Raw genomic sequence first — 23,643 nt, 5'->3', positions numbered from 1 at the left:
ACAGGGTTCCAGCCTGGAGAAAGCTCATGCTGCAACATGAAACTGCTCACTCACCATCTGCTGAGCTCGCATGTGTGGGGGGTGGGACCCCATGGCTTCCCCCAGTGCCTCTAGGCTACCGAGGTCCGCTTCTGCCCCATGGAGTTCAACCCCCAATTTGTGGCGCCTATGATACCCAAAGTGGAATGGGCGGCGTTCCTGAAGGTGGCTGATAACTTGCACCTGATCCAGGTGCCTAAAGGGCCGGTTGAGGGGTATGAGGAGAATAAAGAGTTTCTGAGGACCATGTACCACTTGCTGCTGGAGGTGAGAAGCGGCCCATCACTTTGCTTCCCGGGCCACCTGCCTCCCGCACTGAGGCTGCCAGTGCTCAGCTCTGTCCCTCCCCACCCGCAGGTGGAAGTGGTGGAGGGCACCGTGCAGTGCCTGGAGTCTGGACGTATGTTCTCCATCAGCCGCGGGATCCCCAACATGCTGCTGAGTGAGGACCAATCTGAGAATTGATTGTGCCAGGCGCCAGTTTTTCTTGTTATGACCGTGTGTATTTTTGTTGTGTATACCCTGTTTCCGAGTGCTCTTGAGCTCCATAGTATACATTTTTTTCTCATTAAAGGTTCAAAACCAAAAAAAAAAAAAAAAAAGAATAAGTAAAACAAATGTTTTAAATACCCTATGTATTCTTGGTACAAAATTTTTCACCTTGTCATTTAGAGTGCAATGTAATTGAAGATGGCTCATATTTATGTACTCGTTTATTCATTTTTATTGATTATTTATTTATTTATTTATTTATTGAGAAAAGGTCTTGCTCTGTCACCCAGGCTGGAGTGCAGTGGCTCAATCACAGCGCATTGCAGTCTTGAATTGCTGGGCTCAAGTGATCCTCCGACCTGGGCCTCCCAAAGTGGTGGGATTACATGTGGGGGCCACTGCACCTAATCAGATGGCTCACATTTTTAAAAATCTTAAGTCTAAACCCTTCTGTGGTTTGGTTTTTTAATTTAGATTTTTGACTTGCTTTTATTAATAGATAAAAAACAGGCCAGGCATGATAGTTCATACCTGTAATCTCAGTACTTTGGAGGATGAGGCAGGAGGATCACTTGAGGCCAAGAGCTTAAGAGCAGCCTGGGCAACACAGTGAGACTCTGTCTCTACAAAAATTTTAAAAACGATTAGCTGGAGGCTGGGCGGCTCCAGGGCGGGGGCCCGGGACCCTCGGCATTAAAAAAGATTAGCTGGGTATGGTGGTGTGCACCTGTGGTCATAGTTTGTTGGGAGGCTGAGGTGGAAGATCACTTGAGCCCAGGAGATCAAGGCTGCAGTGAGCCATGATCATGCTACTGCATCCAGTCTAGTTGAAAAAGTGAGATTCTGTCTCAATAAAATAAAATAAAATAAAATAATCCTCACAAAGACATGTAGCTTCCAATGGATGAAGTGTGTTGTTGGCTCTATTTAATAAACCATGTTACTTGTTCTTCAATTCCCTCCAAAGGATGATAAATTTCTATCTTCTGTACTATCAGCATTTTTTCTTGAAAGTAATGAAGAGGTATTATAGTTTTATATTTTTAAACAATAGATTAAATTTGAACCTTTCTTTTGGAGGATTAGAAACACTCTGTTTCCAATGTTTTCAAGTGATAGACTTACCAGTTTTTAGAGGAGGCATAATATTTCTCTACCCAAAACACATACAGATGATAACATTTCTAAACATCCATCTTCAAATTGCTTTCTCCATGGCACAGATTTAAAGTGTAGCTACCTTTGCACTCAATGCTAAAATACCACGTTCACCCTAAAAAGAGTGTCTGTGCGTCCTACCCCAAATTTCCTAGGGAGCATACTACTAAAAATCACTTGTTAGCACAGGAAAAGTTGGAATATTTGGAACAAATTTTGTAAAAGAAAATTGGGCTGGGTGAGGTAGCTTGTGCCTGTAATCCTAACACTTTGGGAGGCCAAGATGGGAGGACTGCTAGTGTTCAGGAGTTCAAGACCAGCCTGGGCAACATAGACTCCATCTCTACAAAAACTAAAAAAAAAAAAAAAAAAAAAGCTAAGTGTGGTGGTACACACCAGTAGTCCCAGCTACTTGGGAGACTGGGGTGGGAGGACTGCTTGAGCCTGGGAAGTAGAGGCTGTAGTGAGCTGTGATCACGTCACTGCATTCCAGCCTGGGTAATAGAGTAAGAACTTGTCTCAATAATTTAAAAAAAAAAAGAAAAAAGAAAGAAAGAGAAAGAGAGAAAGAAAGAAAAAAAAAAAGGGTCTTGCTCTAAAATTTAGAATAGACTGAATAGAGAAGGAAAGGAGTTAGGGGGTATCTTTGATAAGCCAAATGAAAAATGATGAGGGTTTCCAAAAGGCCATGATAATGAAATCAGAATGTGCTTGGTTTACAACACCTTCCATGTCAAAGACTTTTCTGAGTCTTACATTGAATCCTTGGTGACACCTACCAGAATGAAAGGCATCATATGATAAGTCTTTGTTCTAATATAAGGTAAATATTATACTTATTAAGTTATCAATTTTTAAGGTTCATTTGTTTGTTTATTAGGATTTTTCAGAGCTGATTCACAATTCAACATTCTACATTACCAAATATGGCCAATGTTGGAGAAAAGAAATGGCTTCCAAGTTATTGATTTGTTGCAGGACATAGCAAAAAACAGACCACTATGGGCCAGGCGCGCTGGCTCACGCCTGTAATCCCAGCACTTTGGGAGGTCGAGGCCGGCGGATCACGAGGTCAAGATATCAAGACCATCCTGGTCAACGTGGTGAAACCCCGTCTCTACTAAAAATACAAAAAATTAGCTGGGCATGGTGGCGCATGCCTGTAATCCCAGCTACTCAGGAGGCCGAGGCAGGAGAATTGCCTGAACCCAGGAGGCGGAGGTTGCGGTGCGCCGAGATCGCGCCATTGCACTCCAGCCTGGGTAACAAGAGCGAAACTCTGTCTAAAAAAAAAAAAAAAAAGACCACTATAACAGACCACTATGTATGTGACAGAAATCTTTGGCAAAAGGCATCTGTAATGCAAGGGGAAGTAATGATGAATTCCCACCAACTGCAAGCAACCATATAATAAACAAGCATTCTTTCCAACTGGCCAGGCTCTGCAGTCTTTTCGGAAGATGGAATTCTGACACTACCTCAAGCTGGGTATACCGTAATTAAACTCTGATGCCATCCATACAGAGTCAGCATAGACCCACAGGTTAAGAGCAAAGTCTTCATCAAGACTGCCTCACTTCCAACACCAGCTATAAGTCTTTGCGGGGGCAGCGGGGGGTGGGGGGGTGCGGCAAGACCACCAGCATATCTGGCTGACTAGCTACAAATTCAGGAGTACCCACAGCCCTCCCACATTCAATATTTTACTAGAACACCACATAGAATTCAGAAAAGCACTATACTTATTATTACAGTTTTACTATAAAGGATACACAAAGGCAGGGTGAGGTGTGGGAGGGGAAGTAGAGCTCCTGTACCCTCTCCTTGTGGAATCTGGGAGTGTCACCCTAATGCGTTCACCAACCAGGAAGCTCTACTGAACTTAGGTTGTCTAGAGTTTTAATTTTTATTACATAGTCATGACTGATTAAATGATTGGCTAAATGACTGAACTCAATCTCCCGGGCTCTATCCTAACCTTCTAATAATGTGGTTGGTCTTTCTAGTGATCAGTCCCCATCTGAAACCATCCAGGGGCCTACCATGAGTCACCTCACTAATATAACAAGACAATCCTATGTTTCAGGAAATTCCAAAGTTTTCAGAGACTCTGTGCCTAAATCTGGAACAAAGACTACAGAAATTCTTTATTGTACCATAGATACTAAGGCCTAAAAATGTGTGCTACTTTTATTGGGTTTTCTCTATTTCTCCAACATACACTGCACCTTAAAAGGCCAAAATTACTACCATTTTCAAGTTTGTGACAGAATAAAATCAAGAATTTTGAAACTGCCTTTGCCAAAATTATGACAGAAAAAATCTGACATCGGAATATTATGATAGTGAAAGAAATCTGACCTAACCAACTACATCTTGCTTCTAACCTCCAAGCTGTCCTTGTACATTCTGAGCATGGGCCAAAACTAACTAGTAGGAGTTTAGTTTACTTTCAAACAAAGATGGTAACAGCCCCTATTGGGAAAAACCCTCTGAAGGCCTGGGGACCAGACCACTGTTTTAAACCTGACAAATTAGTCACATGATCAAAAATTATGGCTCAGGAGTTATTCAGCCAGAGGCCACAAGATTCCTAACCTCCCGGAGTCTCCTAAAGATAACATCACTATAAGCCCTAAGACTGGTTTTGAAGGTATTTTTCAGATCCTGCATTCTGATGGATCAGCTGGTGCTACCCAGGCAAGGTAAACTGGCTCATCTGGTCTTGTGGTCCCCATTCAGGGGCTTGCTCAACTCAAGAGGACAGCTTCAACTCCCTACGATTTCATCCCCAACCCAACAAATCAGCATTCCCCATTCCCTAGCCCCTGCCCACCAAACTATCCTTAAAAAATCCCTAGCCTCAGCTGGGTGCAGTGGCTTACACCTGCGGTCAGGAGTTTGAGACCAGCCTGGCCAACATGGTGAAACCCCATCTCTACGAAAAACACAAATATCAGCCAAGTGTGGTGGTGCACACCTGTAATCTTAGCTACTCAGGAGGCTGAGGGGGGAGAATTGCTTGAACCTGGAAGGTGCAGGTTGCAGTGAGCCAAGATTGCGCCATTGCACTCCAGCCTGGACGACAGAGCAAGACTCCAACAAAAAACAAATATAGAAACAAAAACAACAAACCCTAGCCTCAGAAATTTTGGGGAGGCTGATTTCAGTAATAAAACTCCAGTCTCCTGTTTGGCCGGCCCTGCATGTGTTAAAACTCTTTCGCTGTTGCAATTCCCCCATTTTAATAAATTGGCTCTATCTGGGGAGTGGGCAAGGAGAACTCATTGGGTAGTTACAGCTCAAATTGGTCTTATTTTGGGGGAGGGAAGATTATGTTATAACATTCTGAGCCTGCATGGCAGCTCACACTTGTAATCCTAGCACTTTGGGAGTGCTAGTCAAGATGGGAGGATCACTTGAGCTCAGGAGTTTGAGTCCTGCCTGGGCAATACAGTGAGACTTTGTCTCTACAAAAAAAAATTAAAAATTAGTTGGGCATGGTGGTGCACACATGTAGTTCCAGATACTCGTGAGGCTGAGGTGGGAGGATTGTTTGAGCCCAGGTTGAGGCTACAGTGAGCCGTGACTCACTACACTACAGCCTATGACAGGGTGAGACCTTGTCTCAAAAGACAAAAGCAAAAACAACAAAACATTCTGAAGAAAATATTTAAACTGATTCTTTAAAAATTCACATAAAAAATAATTTCAACTTTCATTTGAGATTCAGGGGGTAGACTTGCAGGTTTGTTACCTGGATATGTTGTGTGATGCTGAGGTATGGGGTATGATTGATCTCATCATCCATGTAGTGAGCACAGGACCCAACAGCTACTTTTTCAACTCTTGACCCTTCCTTCTCTGCCCCCTCTAAGTAGTCTCCAGTCTTTCGTTGCCATCTTTTTTGTTTTGTTTTGTGTTGAGACAGAGTCTTGCTCTGTTGCCTAGGCTGGAGCACAGTAGCATGACCTCAACCTCCATCTTCTGGGTTCAAGTGATTCTCCTGCCTCCGAGTGGCTGGGATTACAGGTGTGTGCCATGACACCAGGCTAATTTTTGTATTTTTAGTAGAGATGGGGTTTCTCCAGGTTGGCCAGGCTGGTCTTGAACTCCTGACCTCAAATGATTCACCCACCTCGGCCTCCCAAAGTGCATTACAGGCATGAGCCACTGCACCTAGCCTGTTGCCATCTTTACGGCGTGAGTACCCACTGTTTAGCTTCCACTTATAAGGGAGAACCTGCAGTATTTTATTTTCTGTTCTCACCTTAATTCACTTAGGACAATGGCCTCCAGCTATATCAATGATTTCATTCTTTTTTTATAGCTACATTTTTTTGTTTGTCTTGGTTTCAGGCAGGGTCTTATTCTGTCACCCAGGAGTGCAGTGGTGCAGCATCAAAACTCCTGGGCTCAAGTGATCCTTCCACTTCAGCCTCCTGAGAAGCAGTCTACAGATGTGAGCCATCATAAAGTGGAAAAAGCCAGATAATTTTTTCGTTTTTAAAAGAAATGGGGGTCTCACTATGTTGTCCAGGCTGGTGTCAAGCAATCCCCCTACCTTGGCTTCCCCAAGTGTTGAGATTTATAGGTGTGTGTCCCTGTGTCCAGCTGATTGTTACTGATGACTTACATTCAGAGTTCTAGCTCCAGAAAAGAATGACACTATTGAGAAGAATCCTTCCTTAAGGACAGCAATAAATGGCTCAACAGGACCAAAAAAAAAAAAAACGCAGAAAAAACAAAATCTGACAGAAAATCCAGCAGCCTAGTAAGCAAGCTTTTTCCACTTTATGAAGTGATTTTAGCAGTTGGAGCAGACAGTTCAAAGGTAAGTGATCATTCATCCCAGAAAAACAAGTTATAAACAAACAAAACTGGGAGCAGTCAGTTGACCCTGAACCAGCTGCTTCATTTATAAAGTTTAACTAGTTATAAAGGAATATAATTATATAGCAAGCACCTGTGCACACTGTCTAGTTTTAACAATGCCATCTTCCAAAATCCCTCCACATAATCCCTCCTGATCAAAACCCCTCCCTTTACCCCATTTAAAGTCAATATTATGATAATCATTTCCTTATAGCTTTATCAACTAAATATGCATTACTCTAGTTTTTCTACTCATACAATTTTTAAAAATGAGATATAACTCACATGTAACATTTACCACAAAGCGTGTAGCTTATAGGTTTTTAGTATACTCACAAAGCTATGCAATCATAACGATTATATAATTCCAGATGATTTTTATCGCCCAAAAAAGAAACTCTACCTGTTAGGAGTCACTTCTCATTTCCCTCTACTCCAGCCCCTGGCTACTACTAATCTGCTTTCTGCCTCTATGAAATTGTGTATCCTGGACATTTCATAGAAATGAGATTATATAATATGTTCACATTTGTGTTCTAGTTTGCCTGTTTCTGTACTTTATGTAAGAAAACGCCAAGCTGCTTTGCAAAATAGTTGCACTAATTTATACACTTACCAGCAACGCTTATGGATTCCTATTGTTTTGCATACTCATCTATACTTGGTTTTGTCACTCTTTAACCCATTATTGGTGGTCATATAATATCTTTTTGTGATTTTATTTTGCATTTTCTTTCTTTACTTTTTGAGACAGTCTTGCTCTGTTGCCCAAGGTGGAGTGCAGTGGCATGACCTTGGCTCACTGTAACCTCTGCCTCCCAGGTTCAAGCAATACTCATGCCTCAGCCTCCTGAGTAGCTGGGATTACAGGTGTACGCCACCATGCCCAGCTAATTTTTTTGTATTTTTAGTACAGACAAGGTTTTGCCCTGTTGGCCAGGCTGGTCTCAAACTACAGGTGTGAGCCATCACACCCGGCCTATTTTGCATTTTCATAACTACTGATGAGAGTAAGTTATCTTTTCATGCATTTATTAATCATTTAGATCTCTTCTTTATGAACTGTCCAAGTCCCTGGGCCATTTTTCAATCATACTATCATTTTATTTTATCGATTTACAGGTTTTTGTTGTTTTTATAAAATATAAGAGGTGAGGTTTCACTATGTTGCCCAGGCTGGTCCAAACTCCTGGGCTCAAGGGATCCACTCACCTCAGCCTCCCAAAGTGCTGGGATTACAGGGGCTACATGTGCTGGGCTCAAGAGTTCTTTATATATTCTGAACCCAAGGCCTTTGTTACTTTTATGTATCACATTATCTTCTCACATCTTGTGGCTTGTCTTTTCACTTCTTTCATGGTACCTTTTAATAACTAGAAATTTTTCTTTTTTTTTTTTTTTTTTTTTTGAGGCGAAGTTTCACTCTTGTTGCCCAGGATGGAGTGCAATGGCGTGATCTCCGCTCACTACAACCTTCACCTCCAGGGTTCAAGCAATTCTCTCTCCTGCCTCAGCCTCCCGAGTAGCCGGGATTACAGGTGCCCACTACCACGCGTGGCAAATTTTTGCAGTTTTAGTAGAGACAGGGTTTCACCATATTGGCCAGGCTGGTCTCAAACTCCTGACCTCAGGAGATCTGCCTGCCTTGGCCTCCCACAGTGCTGGGATTACAGGCATGAGCCACCGAGCCTGGGGAAATTCTTCATTTTAAATGTAGTCAAATTTAGAAATCTTATCCTTTACATCCTGTTATTTTTTTTTTTTTAATTTCCCTATTTTAAGGGCATGAAGATTTTCTTCTGTACACCTTCTAAAAGTGTTACTGTATTACTTTTCGCATTTAAAATTATAATTCACCTGGAATTGAATATTTTTGTGAAGAGCCACGTTTTTAAATTTCCCCATATGAATATTCAGTGGATTTTGCCTATAGCTTTATAGTGCCACCTCTGTCATAAATCAAGTGTCTGCATATGTATAAATTTGATCCTGGGCTCGTCATCCTCCCACTAACTCTACTTGTCCTATTAGTATTTCTTATCTAAGTTTAAGGGCATCAACACACGTCATTAATCACTCAGGGAATCTGAAGACAATCAATCCATACACCACTGATTTAACCTCTTACATATTTCTCACATTCAAATATTTTCTTTATTTCAAACATTCCCCTAACATCTTGATAATGGCAATGGCCTCTTAACGGGTCTTCCAACTGCCAGCACTGCCCTCTGTTGTTTTTATTTTAACATTTTTTAATCATACAATTCACAAATTCTTATGGCCAAAAACACTAGCAAACTGAATAAAAGGTGAAAGCTTCTTTTTTACTTTTCTTTTTCACAGGTAATCACCATTAGAACAATGTGGTTTTAATTTTTCCAGACTTTTCCTTGCATTTGTCTCAAACCTTATGGCCCCGAGTAGCTGGGATTACAGGCATGTGCCACTATGCCTGAATAATTTTTGTATTTTTAGTAGAGATGGGGTTTTACAATGTTGACCAAGCTGCTTTCAAACTCCTGACCTCAAGTGATCTGCCCACCTCGGCCTCCCAAACTGTTGGGATTACAGGCATTAGCCACTGCTCCTGGCTCTCTTTGCTTCTTTAAGACTTAAAGGGTATTCAGCTTTTGCCAGGCATGGTAGCTCACACCTGTAATCCCAGCAATTTGGGAGGCTGAGGTGGGCGGATCACTGAGGTCAGGAGTTCGAGACATGGCAAAACCCCATCTCTACTAAAAATAAAAAATAATAAAAATAAATAAATAAATAACAGCTACTTGGGAGGCTGAGGCACAAGAATCACTTGAACTCAGGAGGCAGAGGTTGCGGTGACCCAAAATTGCACCACTGCATTCCAACCTGAGCAACAGAGAGAGACTCTGTTTCAAAAAAAATTCAGTTTTTAGATTAAAAAACAACCTTTGGCAAATCTTGATAAACTCCCTCCACAAGTAAATGAATATACATACAAAACTGGGAATATAATTTTAGGAATTTATGGCACCTCTAAAACCACTCAGGGTCCATGGATCTCAGGTAAAAACGAGTCCATGCCATGGACTATTCATACCTCATCCCTTTAGCACTGCATATAGCCCTCCGTGACTTTCTGCCTACCCATCCATATTTGATTAGCAGCTTATAATCTAGTAATATATAATCTGTACTTTTTTATGGTCTGTGCTTTTTTTTTTTTTTTGAGACAGTGTTGCTCTGTTTCACAGGCTAGAGAGCAGTACAGTGGTGTGACTGTGGCTCACTGCAGCTGTGACCTCCTGTACTCAAGCAATCCTCCCTCCACCTCAGCCGACTGAGCAGCTGAAACTAAAAGTGTGTATTACCACACCTGGCTTTTTTCTTTTTGTAGAGACAGGGTCTCACTATGTTGCCTAGGCTAGTCTCAAACTCCTGCCTCAAGTGATCCTCCCATCTTGGCCTCCCAAAGTGTTGGGATTACAGGCGTGAGCTATCGTATCTGGGCTACTACAATGCTCTGGACTTTTAATGTCCTAAACATACAATGCTATTTCAGAAGATCTTAGAATGACCTTTCTGCCTCATTTAATGAGCTAACTCCAAAAAGAACACCTTGCTTAATGACTAGGTTGGGTTACATAGCTTTACTTTTGTACTCCCGAGCACCCTGGACACACATTTAGTACAGCCCTTAACATACTGAATAAGTTGAAATGTGACTGTCCCCTGTGGATGCAGCTTCCTCTGCAGCTCTCTCAAATGATGGCTGTTGCATTTCACACCTTTGTACCACTGGACCTAGAGGTGGGGGATATCCTGCTGGCTCATTTCATCTTTAGGCATTCTCCCTCTGTTCTCCGTAAAAACACCCAGGTTTGAAATGATGTCATCAGACTACAACAACCATTACCCCTCCTTGCTAAAGTCGCAAACAAACTTTTGGGAAATTCCCCCTAACTCTTTAAATATTTTTATGCCTGTATAACTGGCATTCTCTTTATCATGCCTTCTGTCAGGAGTAATTTCAGTATCTTCACACGATCTTTCCAAAATCCTAGCCTGAGAAGTTTCAGAAAGCCACACAGAAAAGCTGACTAGTCTCACTTTATGTGTACGATCACTGAATTTGGCTCTTCGTACTTCTGGAAATCAGACCATACTTCTTAGTGTGCTCTTTCTCCCATCCTTTTAAAAGACTATGTCATACCTTATCCTCTTTCTTCAGGCTCTCAGCTAATCACCTCACTTTCCATTTCAGTGAGAAAAAAAAATTTTTTTTTGAGACAGGGTCTTGCTCTGTCACCCAGACAATCACAATCACAGCTCTGCGCAATTACAGCTCACTGCAGCTTTCAACTCCTCAGGCTCCCACCTCAGCGTCCCTCCCAAGTAGCTGGACTACAGGTATGCAACACCATGTCCAGGTAATTTTTCTATCATTCATAGAGATGGGGTTTCACCGTGTTGCCCAGGCTGGTCTTGAACTACTGGGCTCAAGTGATCCTGCTGCCTTGGCCTCCCAAAGTGTGGGGATTACAGGCGTGAGCCACCACACGTGGCCTCAACTAATCAGAGAAGAACTTCAATAAACTATCTTTACCTCATCTACCCAACCATCTGTGCTGCATTCCCCACATCCTCCCCTATTCCTAGGGGAGGATTGTTTGCATTCCTGGCTAGGTTAATCTACTGCTTATTTATTAGATCCCATCTTCTCTCAACTACAGAATGACACTGCACCAGCCATTCTCCTTTATCTTGCATTATCAGATTTTCTCTTGCTATTGAATCACTTCCATCAGGGTATGTATGTAGACATTGTTACCTTTTTCAAATAAGAAAACTCTCTTGATCCCTCCATCCACCTTTGCATTTTATTTCTGCTCTAACAGCAAAACTCCTTGAACAAATTAGTTATCTCCATTTTCTTTTTCCCTTTCTTTCTTGACTCACCAATTAGGTTTTGCCCCCACCGTTCCATCAAAACAGCCAATCAATGTTAACATTGACATCACATTGCTACAACCCACTGGCAATACTCAGACTTATGTCACTTGATCTGTCTATATCATTTGGCTCAGGTGATCACATGCTATTCTGAAATACTCTCTTGATGTGGTTTCCAGGACACCATATTGTCTAAGTTTTCCTCTTTCCTTTTGGGTTTGTCCTCATTCTCTTGATCTCGGAAAACGGGAATGATCCAGGGTTCAGTCCTTGTACCTTTGGTCCTTTCTGTCTATGTTTACTCCCTAAGTGATCACATCTAGACACACAGCTTCAAGATCTTTTTATATGGTCAAAGTCCAACATTTGTATTTCTAGCCCTGTTTTTTCCTTGAAATCAAGATAAACATACTGAGTTACTCACACAGATGTCTGGAGGACATTGCAAGATAGTTACCGAAGGTTCCTGAGGATTAAAGGTCCCAGGATCAAATGACTGTTTTTCAGAGGTGGGGTTTCTAGATGACACAAGCCATAGAAAGATTAGAGGTAGTGCTTAGAGAGCAGGAAGAAGGAAATTGAAATTATAGAGACAAGGTCTAAAGTATAGATATCCAGGGCATACGTGATTGAGGTAGGGTAGTAGAGAGGTTCCCTGGAAGACAGGAGTTCAAAGAACAGAAAGTCCTAAGAACTAGAATGATCAATTATGAGTGCAATGAAACCATCAAGAATGACACATTATAGCTCAGAAACAGACTGAAAAAAATAAGACAGGAGTAGAAATGAAGGACGTAATAGGAGTCAAGAGCTAAAATTTTTACAATTGCAATGTATGAAAGTTTTACAGTTGCAATGATAGATGTTAAATGATACAAATTAATGATATAAGATTCTTAGTATGGGGAGATTAGTGAGAAGACAGTGAAAATAACGAAAAGACAGAGAACAGCTACCCTTACTACTGGACCCAACACTTTGAGATTGTGAGAGAGAAAAGGGCTAACACTTGACTAGTCTGCAGATAACCAGTGTTTTAAGCCCTCCCTCTTCCCCTATGATTCCTCTAGAACAAGAAGAAGAAAGAATGTTTAGAGAACCGAGTAGGAGATAGACTTTGCTGATAAAGAACTGGAACTCCAAAAGTTACACTGGAAAGGTTGCCAAAGTCAGGGAGGAATAAGACAGGGCAGAAAATGTTCAAAGGTAATATGAATTAAGAGTGTAGGAGATTACAGGATATGGGGAACCTGAGGGTTCCTGTGGCGATGGGCATAAACAGGAGTAGGGGATAATGAAATTAGCCCAAGTAGATTCAAGGCAGATAGAGATGAGGAGGCTGCAAGTGTCAGGGAATAAAGAGGGGTGGATTACTGGGTATAAAGGATGCAACCATCATATGACCTAGCCCCTGTCTCCAAGACTGTCCAATTAGTGCCCTGGGTCTAGAACTTTCCCTCATAAGGAAGCTGTGTGCCAAGCTGTCACTTGGCCCCAGATTCTTCTTATTAGGAGAAACTTTTCCCCTCTTCTGGGTAAGCAGTAAATTTCTTTGTATCGCTTAAGTGTATGCGTCATATGGCACACGGCCAGCCCCACCAGTGTATCTACCCACCACAGGATGGGAATGAGATATTTGCCAGTAGCATGAAAAGGGTGTGTACAGTCAGTCCATCACGCTGCAGGTCACTGGAGGGACTCAATGGCCATGAGACACTGGTGCACATCAGAGACTCTGATTTTGCTGTATCTATCCTTTCTGTGAGTGAAACCCTGTTCTAACCATCGTCTTGAAGGTAAAGTCCTCCTTGGCAGCTTCAAACACACAGAAGATGCAGTGGGTTGAGTTCTGTGGACTCCTACTGACAGCTGGCATTATTATGATCTTTGTCATCCTCCACACAGTGGGAGGCCTCACCTGGAATTTGCAGCTGGATCTTCCTGCTTGACATGGGGGCTTGATCTTGACCTTGAATGATAGGGACTGAATGCTTTTATGGAAGGCAGACTCTTGGTTCCAGAATACTTGTGTAAAATCAGTGAGATGATATGTAACAAACATCATTAAAATACACATGCCTTCTGACCTATTAATCCTATTCCTAAAAATTTATACAGTTTATTCCAACACTCAGCAATTCCATGCCTCCATGTATATGCCAGAAGAAGTGTGTGTACATATATACAAAAAGAGTATGAGGAATGATGTTTCTGTAGCACTGATAACTATAATAGTTGGAAAATCTAAACAATTTTAATGTCTGTTCTGGTTATCAATTTAATGCCACTAAGCTCCATATTAATCCTTCAATACCTGCTCTGAGATAAAGGAGAGAATTCCTTTAAGCATCATCTATCCTCTACAGTGAGCACAATGTTAAACTTTCTCAGTAGAGGGTATTGGAGGCACACTGCAGAAAAAACAGGCTCCTGGTGCTAATTCTGCATTATCAGTCAGTGGTGTGGGAATGTAGATATGTGGGTTGCTCTGCCTTTCCGCAACCTTACCTGTTTTAACCAGTGTCTTGAAGGTTACCTTTCCACTACCTTACCTACAAAGATACTGTGTGCTCCAGGCCTGTCCCCATTGACTCTCTCTGTTTGCTTGCACAACCTCCCAACCCCCAGGATTTGTCTTTCACGTCCTTCCTGAGGACACAAAGGGCTCACAGCAGCACCTCCACTCTCTCTCTAGGCCTGACAACTAACTGAGACTCACCTGTGCTCCAGAGGGCTATTCCCTGATTGTTAGTTAACTGTGGACCAGCTCTGGTCTGGGCAAACCAGTAAACATCTCTGCCATCCAGTGGGCTGCAACTACAAAGAGGTCTGAATCCAGCCTATAAAGTCCCCTTTCCAAGTTAGTTCTTCCTTGAGAACTCCCCTTCAGCTCTATGGCATCCTACAGGGTTTTATTACATAGTAAAGTTACTCTCTTATTGTCATAATTTTTATTACTTTTATTAAAACTTGTTTAAATCACTGTCTATTATCTGTCTCCTGACTGGGCCCAGACTGATGCAATATCCACCAATAAGAAAATGAATAAACTGTGGTACAGTTATACAATGAAATACCCTGCAAGTTATAAAAATAAATAAACTGACTTCCAGTTCTAGCCTGGCATGTAAAGAGCTTAGGAGTTGCCACTCTGTTTTAACAAGTAAAAAGCTGAACAAACTGGAAAATAAAAAACAAAAAACTCTTCTTAGATCTGTCAGCTAAGTGAGATCACAGGATGAACCATTGCCCCCAAAACTGGACAGACAAACAGTAGACACAGTGAAGTACAACTTATTGGAGCAGAAATTCTTAAGCAGAAACGTCCACGGGAACCAGTGCCAAGGGAGGAAAACCTGAGCTCTAACTGAGGAACTGCTGGAGACTCAGTGTGGATTATGCTGAAAGTTAGCTCCAGGGGGATCTAGTCACGGGGCGGGGGGAGGGCACACATTTTTTTAAGTTTTATCCAGAGGATCCCTAATGGGTCCTCACAGTGACTACTGAAGAAAATCCCATGATTCCAGCAGGAGGAAGGAAAAAGGAACGGTTTTGATACACAGCAGAGCATTCTGTTCTTAACGATGCCTTGGGAGAAACTATTTTGTTCACACCTAACTCGCTTGGATGTTATCAATGCCAGCTCTACTTGGGGGAAGAAATACCCAACTCCAGCAGCCAAGAACCATTCTGTACCAGCTATGGTGTAGGGGAAAAACTGAGAAGCACTGGAGAAGTTCACAGTCCAGGGACAAAGGCTCATCAAAAGACAGACCTAGTCACAAGACTATAGAACAGCACTCCCCAACATTTTTGGCACCAGGGACTGGTTTCATAGCAAATAATTTTTCCATGGACCAGGAGGTGGGAAGGCGGGGGGGTTTATGGGATAATTCAAGCACATTACATTTATTGTGTACTTTACTTCTATTATTATTACACTTGATATATAATGAAATCATTACACAACTCACCATAATATAGAATCAGTAGGAGCCCTGAACTTGTTTTCCTGCAACTAGAAGGTCCTGTCTGGGGGTCATGGGAGACACTGACAGATCATCAGGCATTAGATTCTAATAAGAAGCATGCAACCTAGATCCCTCACATGCACAGTTCACAATAGGATTCGTGGTCCTATGAGAATCTAAATACCGCAGCTGATGTGACAGGAGGCAGAGCTCTGGTAGTAATGTGAGTGATGGGGAGCGGCTGTAAATACAAATGCAGCTTCCCTTGATTGCCTGCTGATTACCTCCTACTGTGTGGCCTGGTTTCTAACAGGCAACAAGCAGTACTGGGTCCATGGCCCAGGGGTTGCTTATCCCTGCTATAGAACACTTCTCCTCCCCTACACCTTACCGATACATTACTAAAGTCCTATTTATTACATTTACTTTTACTCAATTCATCATGTCTGCCTTTTAACAAAACAATTACAAAGCTCACTAAAAAGCAAAAAACAGAGTTTAAGGAGACAGGACAAGCATAAGAACCAGAGTCAGATATGACAGGAATGTTGCAATGATCAGACTAGGAATTTTTCAAAACTATGATTAATTATGCTAAGCACTTTAATGGGAAAAGAAGACAACACACAAGAACAGATGGATAATAGAAATTCTAAGGAAGAATCAAAAGAAAATGTTAAAGATCACTGCAACAAAACTGAAGAATGCCTTTGATGGGCTCACTAATAGACTGAACATTGCTGGGGAAAGAATCTCTGAGCTTGAGGATATGATAATACAAACTTCCAAAACTAAAAAGCAAAGAAAAAAAACAGACTGAAAAGAAATCAGTATCAGAATATCCAAGAACTGCGAGACAATTACAAAAGGTGTCATATATATGTAGCAGGAATACAAGAAGAAAAAGAGAAAGGAAGAGAATTATTTGAAGCAATAGTGACTAAAATTTCCCCAAATTAAAGTCAGACACCAAGCCATAGACTCAGGAAGCTCAAAAAATACAAAGCAGGATAAATTCAGAAAAACAAACAAACAAACAAACAAAAAAAAACACTGCACTTAGACATATCATATTCAAATTACAGAAAACCAAAGACACACAAAAATCTTGAAAGAAGACAGAGAAAAAAAAAACACCTTATCCTTCAGAGGAGCAAAGACAAGAATTACATCCAACTTCCCACAACCTCACAAGCAAGAAGATAGTGACATATTAAAAGTGTTGAGAAAGGAAAAGAAGAAGAAGAAGAAAAAGAAAAAAAGCAAGCAACCTAAAATTCTGTACCCTGTGAAATTATACTTCAAAGGTGAAGAAGAAATAAAGATTTCCCAAACAAAAAATGAGTAATACAGCAGTAAGTCTGCCTTGCAAGAAATGTTAAAAGAAGTTGTTCAGAGAAAAAGAAAATTATAAAAGGTAGAAACTGAACTCTACATGAAACAAACAAGCACACTGGAAAAGAAACGAAGGTAAACTAAAAACTTATTTTTTATTATTATTATGATTTTGAGATGGAGTTTCTTTCGTGTTGCCCAGGCTGGAGTACAATGATGCAATCTTGGCTCACTGCAACCTCTCCCTCCCGGGTTCCAGCAATTCTCCTGCATCAGCCTCCTGAGTAACTGGGATTAAGGCATGGGCCACCACACCCAGCCAATTTTTTATTTTCAGTAGAGATGGGGTTTCTCCATGTTGGTCAGGTTGATCTCGAATTCCCGACCTCAGGTGATCCGCCCACCTCAGCCTCCCAAAGTGCTGGGATTACAGGCATGAGCCACTGTGCCCGGCCAACTTATTTTTCTTATTCTTAATATGGCTACTAGATAAGTTTGTTCAACATAATATAGGATAAGTATCCCTTATCCAAAATGATTGGGACTAGAAATGTTTTAAATTTCAAATTCTTTTCTGATTTTGAAATATTTACATTATACCAACCAGCTGAACATCTCCAATCTGAAAACCCAAAATCTAAAAGGTTCCAACAAGCATTTCCTGTGAGGTTCATGTTGGTGCTTTAAAAGGTTTGTGCTTTGGATTTTGGATTTTTGGACTGGTGATGCTTAACCTGTAACAGCAACAATGTATGTGATTAGGTATGCTTTTAAATGTATTATATACACACACATATGCTTATATATATATGTGAAATGAATGACAGTAAATTTATAAGGTGCTGAAGAGAGGATTTAGGTATATTCTATTGTCAAAAGGCAAAGTGGTATAGTTGTATTTGAAGGTTGATTTGGATTACAGTGGACCTTTGAACAACACAGGTTTGAACTGTGCAGGTCCACTTATACATAAATTTTTCAGTAAAAGTTACAGAATGTGCCTGACCCTCCTGCCTCCCTTTCCATCTCCTCCACCTCTTCTGTCGCTGCCACTCCTGAGATAGCAGGACTAACCCTTCATCTTCCTCAGCCTACTCAATGTGAAGATGATAAGAACGAAGACCTTTACAATGATCCACTTGAACTTAATGAACAGAAAGTATATTTTCTCTTCCTATGATTTTCTTAATAACATTTTTTCTCTAGCTTATTTTATTGTAATAGTATAGTATATAATACACAAAACATACAAAATATATGTTAATCAACTTATCAGTAAGGCTTCTGGTCAACAGCAGCTAATAGTAGTTAAGTTTTTGAGCAGTCAAAAGTTACATGCAAGGCCAGGTGCGGTGACTCACGCCTGTAATCCCAGCACTTTGGGAGGCTGAGGTGGGCGGATCACTTGAGGTCAGGAGTTCATGACCAGCCTAGTCAACATGGTGAAACCTCATCTGTACTAAAAATACAGAATTAGCCTGGTACGGTGGCATATGCCTGTAGTCGCAGCTACTCAGCAGGATGAGGCAGGAGAATTGCTTGAACCAGGGAGGGGGAGGTTGTAGTGAGCCGAGATCACACCACTGCACTCCAGCCTGGGTGACAAAGTGAGACTCTGTCTCAAAAAAGGAAATAGCACTACATACTGATTAGAATGGCCAAAATCTGGGAGACCAAGAGCTCAAGGCTATAGTGAGCTGTGATCGCACCACCACACTCCAGACTAAATGACAGCGCAAGACCCTGCCTTTTGGGGGCAAAAAAAAATGACCAAAAATCCACACATTGACACTACTAAATGCTGGCAAGAATGTGAAGCAACAGGAGCTATCATTTACTGCTGGTGGAAATGTAAAGTGGTACCACCACTTTGGAAGGCAGTTTGAAAGTCTTTCTTTTCTTTTCTTTTTTGAGAGAGTCTCACTCTGTTGCCCAAGCTGAAGTGCGGTGGTGTGATTTCAGCTCACTGCAACCTCTGCCTCCCAGGTTCAAGTGAGTCTCCTGCCTTAGCCTCCCAAGTACCTGGGATTACATGCAAGTGCCACAATGCCTGGCTAATTTTGTATTTTTAGAGAGGAAGTTTCACCATGTTGGCCAGGCTGGTCTCAAACTCCTGACTTTAAGTGATCCACTCCCCTCGGCCTCCCAAAGTGTGGGATTACAGGCATGAGCCACCATGGCCGGCCTGAGAGATTCTTGTTCATTTGTCTTACAAAATCAAATATACTCTTACCATTCAATGCAGCACTTGTGCTCCTAATTTACCCAAGTAAGTTAAAAACTAATGTCTACCCAAAAATCTACACACGTTTATAGCAGCTTTTTCACAATTGCAAAAACTTGGAAGCAACCAAGATGTCCTTCAGTAGGTGAGTGGATAAAAATAAACTATGGTATATCCAGACAACAGGATATTATTCAGTGCTAGAAAGAAATGAGCTATCAAGCCATGAAAAGATATGGAGAAAACTTCAGTATGTGTTACTAAGTCAAGCCAATCTAAAAAGGCTACACTGTATGATTCCAACTATATGACATTCTGGAGAAGGCAAAACTATGGAGACAGTAAAAAGATTACTGGATGCCAGGAGTTAAGGCGAGAAAGGACTAAACAGTCAGAGCACAGATAATTTTTAGGGCAGTGAAAAGACTCTGTATGATACTATACTGGTAAATATATATCACGATAATGTTGCCCAAACCCACAGAATGTATATCTTAATGTAAACCAGTGGCTGGGTGATGTGTCAGTGTAGACTCATCAACTGTAACAAATGTAGCACTCTGATAGGGAGCTGATAATGGGGAGCCTACACATAGGTTAGGGCAGGAGGTATATGGTTTATCTCAGTATCTTCCTCAATTTTGCTGTGAACCTAAAACTACTCTAAGATATAAAGTTTATTAATTAAAAAAAAAAAAAAAAAAAAACTATGAAGTTTCCATTTCCAGAATGACTGGGTATGTATCTACTGAACTGACATTACTGACGCTGTAACCTACTTATGTAGTAGATATTTAATACTGAATTGAACTGTATGGAATAAATGAACCTACTTTCAAATTAACAAGCCTCATATTATTCAACAGACTCAAGAGTGAAGGTAAAGGATCATGGCACATCCTGTGGATTTAAATTTCAGGATGTTTAAGATTTGAGGATATAATCTAATGTTAAGTGGGATCAGTGTGGAATAATCAGTGCTGCCTATCTCAGCAGCTTGATAAGTATAGTCTACAGTCACGAATTGGGCTTTTATGTCCATTCTTGCCCTCTAGATTCTCTGCAGTGATTTGCTGAGATAATAAAGATGACGCTAACATAAGTAAAGTTCTAAGCATTTTACACACATTAACTCAAAGCTGGAGTCTATACAGATCCAGGCAGGCTGAAAAGGCCAGGTGGTGTTCTCAATCAAAGCTGCTTGAGTAGGGAAGATTTAGTATTAAATGCTAACTGTGGGGAATCTAAATAGAGAGACAATAATCTCAGAGAAGAGCAGCCAGTAATAACTACTGCCCAGTACTAACATTACAGTTGTGTAACTATATCCAAGGTCTAGACATGTTAAATTTATTTCTATATGATAAAAAGGTCAAGTCAGATGTAAGCTGAGTTTCTTTAAAAATCCAGCTAATTTCAGTCAACTTTTTTTTTTTTTTTTTTTTTTTTTTTTTTTTTTTTAAGAGGAAAGCATCTAAGCACAATGAGAGCTTTGCTTTAAAGGTCAAGTATGTCTCCAATTCCCTGGGATCCCTGTTCTCTTGGTGGTATATTCTAAAGTGACAGCTAGTGATTGAGAGATTTACTCATTTTTGGAAAAGGGCCATCACCACACTAAAAGGCTGGCTTCTAGGCTAAGAGAATCTGAGCCAAAGAAGGTGAGATCCTTCTCCCAAGGACAAAGTTCAGTTACAGAATCACCAGACTCTCAGAGCCCTCAAATACTCCACATGCACCCTCAGTTTCTCCCTCCAAAGACTAAACTGTGAACGAGGAAACAAATCCATGGAGAATAAACTCATTCAGCATGATGCTGACCTGTTTCACTGCTTTGATACCCTTCTTTAATGCCCAATGACAGACAAGGTCCAGGCTTAGGACAACAGTGACCATGGCTTTCTATGCCCAGGCAGCAAGCTCTGAACAGTTCTAAGCCTGTCAATTTCTACTGTCAATTTCTTTCCATTGTAAATAGTGTTGCAACGAACTGCACAGCAGTGCAGCAGCCCTTTCAGCAAAGCTGAGTCCTATGGTTAGTTCCCCTGGAATTCAAGAGTGTATCTTCTACACAGAAACACAAGGCTAGCTCCGATGAGGTCTTTCTTCTGCCCCTCTACTGGGAAACAGAGTGTGCCAGAATCAATATATGTGCAAGTCTCATATACTTTTCTTTTCTTTTCTTTTTGAGATAGGGTCTCATTCTGTTGCTGCCCAGGCTGGAGTGTAGTAGTATGATCTTGACCTCCATGGGCTCAGCTGATCAGGTGATCCTCCCACCTCAGCCTCCTGAGTAGCTGGAACTATAGGCGTACACCACTATGCTCACCTAAGTTTTGTATTTTTTTGTAGAGATGGGGTTTTGCTATGTTGCCCAGGCTGGTCTCAAACTCCTGAGCTCAAGCAATTGGCCCATCTCGGCCTCCCAAAGTGCTGGGATTATAGGCAAGAGCCACTGTGCCCAGCTGCCTTGTAATTTTTATATATTTTTCAGAGCCATGTAAATCAGTCCTTACACTGTCAGGAAGAGCCCACATTCCAGGTGAAGCAGCCTGAATCCATGAGGTCATTTGCTGTAATTTCAATATATAATGTCAGTATCATTATGAAACAAATACTCCAAGCTGGGTGTGGTGCCTCACACGTAGAATCCCAGTACTCTGGAGATCAAGGTGGGAGGATCACTTGAGCCTAGGATTTCAAGACCAGCTTGGGCAACATAGAGAGACTTCATTTCTATTTAAAAACAAACAAAAAAACACTCCTCTTGCTTTTGTTATCTCCTAATCTAAGAGTGGGAAGGTTAACAGGAGTCCCATGAGACAAAAAATCCTCTCTGTATGCCCTAAGCCTTGGGCATGGTAGGACAAAATATTAATGGACCCATCATCAAATGACCCAAGATGAATGGAGCCGTAACACACTAGAACAGAGGCCATAAACCCAGGACACATACCTGGCTCCAAGGTACGTACAAGACTAACAGGAATGTTGAGAGAACAAGGTAAGAAACTGCTAAGAGTCAAAAGCTGGCTAACTCATTCTCGTACAGAAAGCAAATCCATGAGCTCTGTATGCTTCAGTCAGCCAAGTAAAGTGACAATGTAATATACTGAACTGCAAAACGTGAGAAGTAGAAAAGAAATCAGGCATCTGCAGCCACTCTTTCATTCGACCTTTCTTAACCTTCAAGCACTCACCTGTGTGGCCATGGAGTGGTGAGTGTGGCCGTGGCAGTGTAGGTGATGTGCTAGAGGTCACAATCAAGCTCTTGCGGTTACTTGTCCGACAACTGCAATGAAAACAAAATTTGAGTTATAATAGGGCCACACCATGGGCCCAGAGACCTTGAGTGGCCCTTAAGGAACAAAAGAGTGACACCATTCCATGAACTGCACAGTATACTTCTTTAACCTGAACTGGGTCAGCAGTTACACTCGGCACCAGTTAGATTCCATAAACCACTGTGTTCCACCTTGGAATAACTTTTGCCACCGCCTTGACTTTCATCTTGTATTGTCATTGCGCTTTTCCAATGTTTAGTTTTGCTTCCCAGGCAAACGCAAGGAGCTCCCTATGTGAACAATCATGTTCTAAACAGTATCTCATGAAGAATGACCACTGCAAATTGATTTACAAAATAAAGAACACAAATCAAAATATTCTTATATTCTCTAAGAATTCCCCCAAAATATTGATTTAATTTATGAAATTATTATTTTTAGAACTGTTTAGTCTGTGAATTAAGTAATATTCTCATTTCAGAATGAATGTCAGAACAGGCCTGGGTTTATTCTATAAACCTGGATTTCCATGCTTTCCATTACATGTTAATGCGGCGGCTTCTTCTTCTGGTTGGAGACAACCAGATGATGATGAAAAACCATTTCATGTAACATCTATTACTGAAAAGTCAGTATAATTTATTTGAAAGTCTATCTTTTAAAGGCATTAGGGAAGTTTATATTCATCATTTTCTTTTTGAGATGGGGTCTCATTCTGTTGCCATTTATATCTATCCAAACATTTATTGAACACCTACTTTGCACTAGGCAGTGTTTTAGGAGAGAAGCAGTAGGGAAACAAAAGAACAGTCTCTGTCCTCATAACTGAAGCGAGCAGTGCTGTGGGAAAAGGAAGAGGAAAAGAGGAGGGGAGAGGGGAGAAGGGAGAGGGGGGAGGGGGAGGGGGAGAGAGGAGAGAGAGGGAGAGAAAGAGAGGCAAAGAGGGAGAGAGAGAGAGAGAGAGGAGAAAGGAAATAAGAGCCTTGTGTGGGAGTGCAGATTAAGGAAGTGAAATCTGATGAGAGAGCTGAATGATATGAAGGACTCAGACAAAAGTAGAGCTGAGAGGCAGGGAGAAAAGTAAAAGCACTGAGACAAGAACAAATTTGGGATGTTCAAGAAACAGCAAAGAAGTCAAGAGTGGGTAACAGGAGAGGAGAATGACAGAAAAAGAAGTAGGTTATAGAAAGGCCGGGCGCGGTGGCTCAAGCCTGTAATCTCAGCACTTTGGGAGGCCGAGGCGGGTGGATCACGAGGTCAAGAGATCAAGACCATCCTGGTCAACATGGTGAAACCCCGTCTCTACTAAAAATACAAAAAATTAGCTAGGCATGGTGGC

The 23,643-nt window shown here is 41.4% G+C and overlaps 1 protein-coding gene and 1 pseudogene across 12 annotated transcripts in view; one reads left to right on the top strand and one right to left on the bottom strand.

Moving 5' to 3' along the window:
• Nucleotides 1-23,643, bottom strand: part of MAST2 (microtubule associated serine/threonine kinase 2) — a 250,465-nt gene that overhangs the window by 51,692 nt on the left and 175,130 nt on the right. For all 11 annotated transcript variants that reach the window (XM_017540865.2, XM_037742875.1, XM_017540867.1 and 8 more), the window contains one exon: nucleotides 22,221-22,312. In XM_017540865.2, the coding sequence (XP_017396354.1) occupies nucleotides 22,221-22,312 (92 nt within the window). The remainder of the gene's footprint in view (nucleotides 1-22,220; nucleotides 22,313-23,643) is intronic.
• LOC108312770 lies at nucleotides 37-632 on the top strand (annotated as a pseudogene). The gene is made up of 2 exons (XR_005202200.1): nucleotides 37-306; nucleotides 397-632. The product of XR_005202200.1 is annotated as a multifunctional methyltransferase subunit TRM112-like protein (transcript).

Source organism: Cebus imitator, unplaced genomic scaffold (genome assembly GCF_001604975.1).
Source record: "Cebus imitator isolate Cc_AM_T3 unplaced genomic scaffold, Cebus_imitator-1.0 Scaffold129, whole genome shotgun sequence".
In the NCBI taxonomy this organism is placed as follows: domain Eukaryota; kingdom Metazoa; phylum Chordata; class Mammalia; order Primates; family Cebidae; genus Cebus; species Cebus imitator.
Note: the sequence above shows the minus strand (reverse complement) of the source record. Positions and strands in the feature narration are given on the sequence as shown.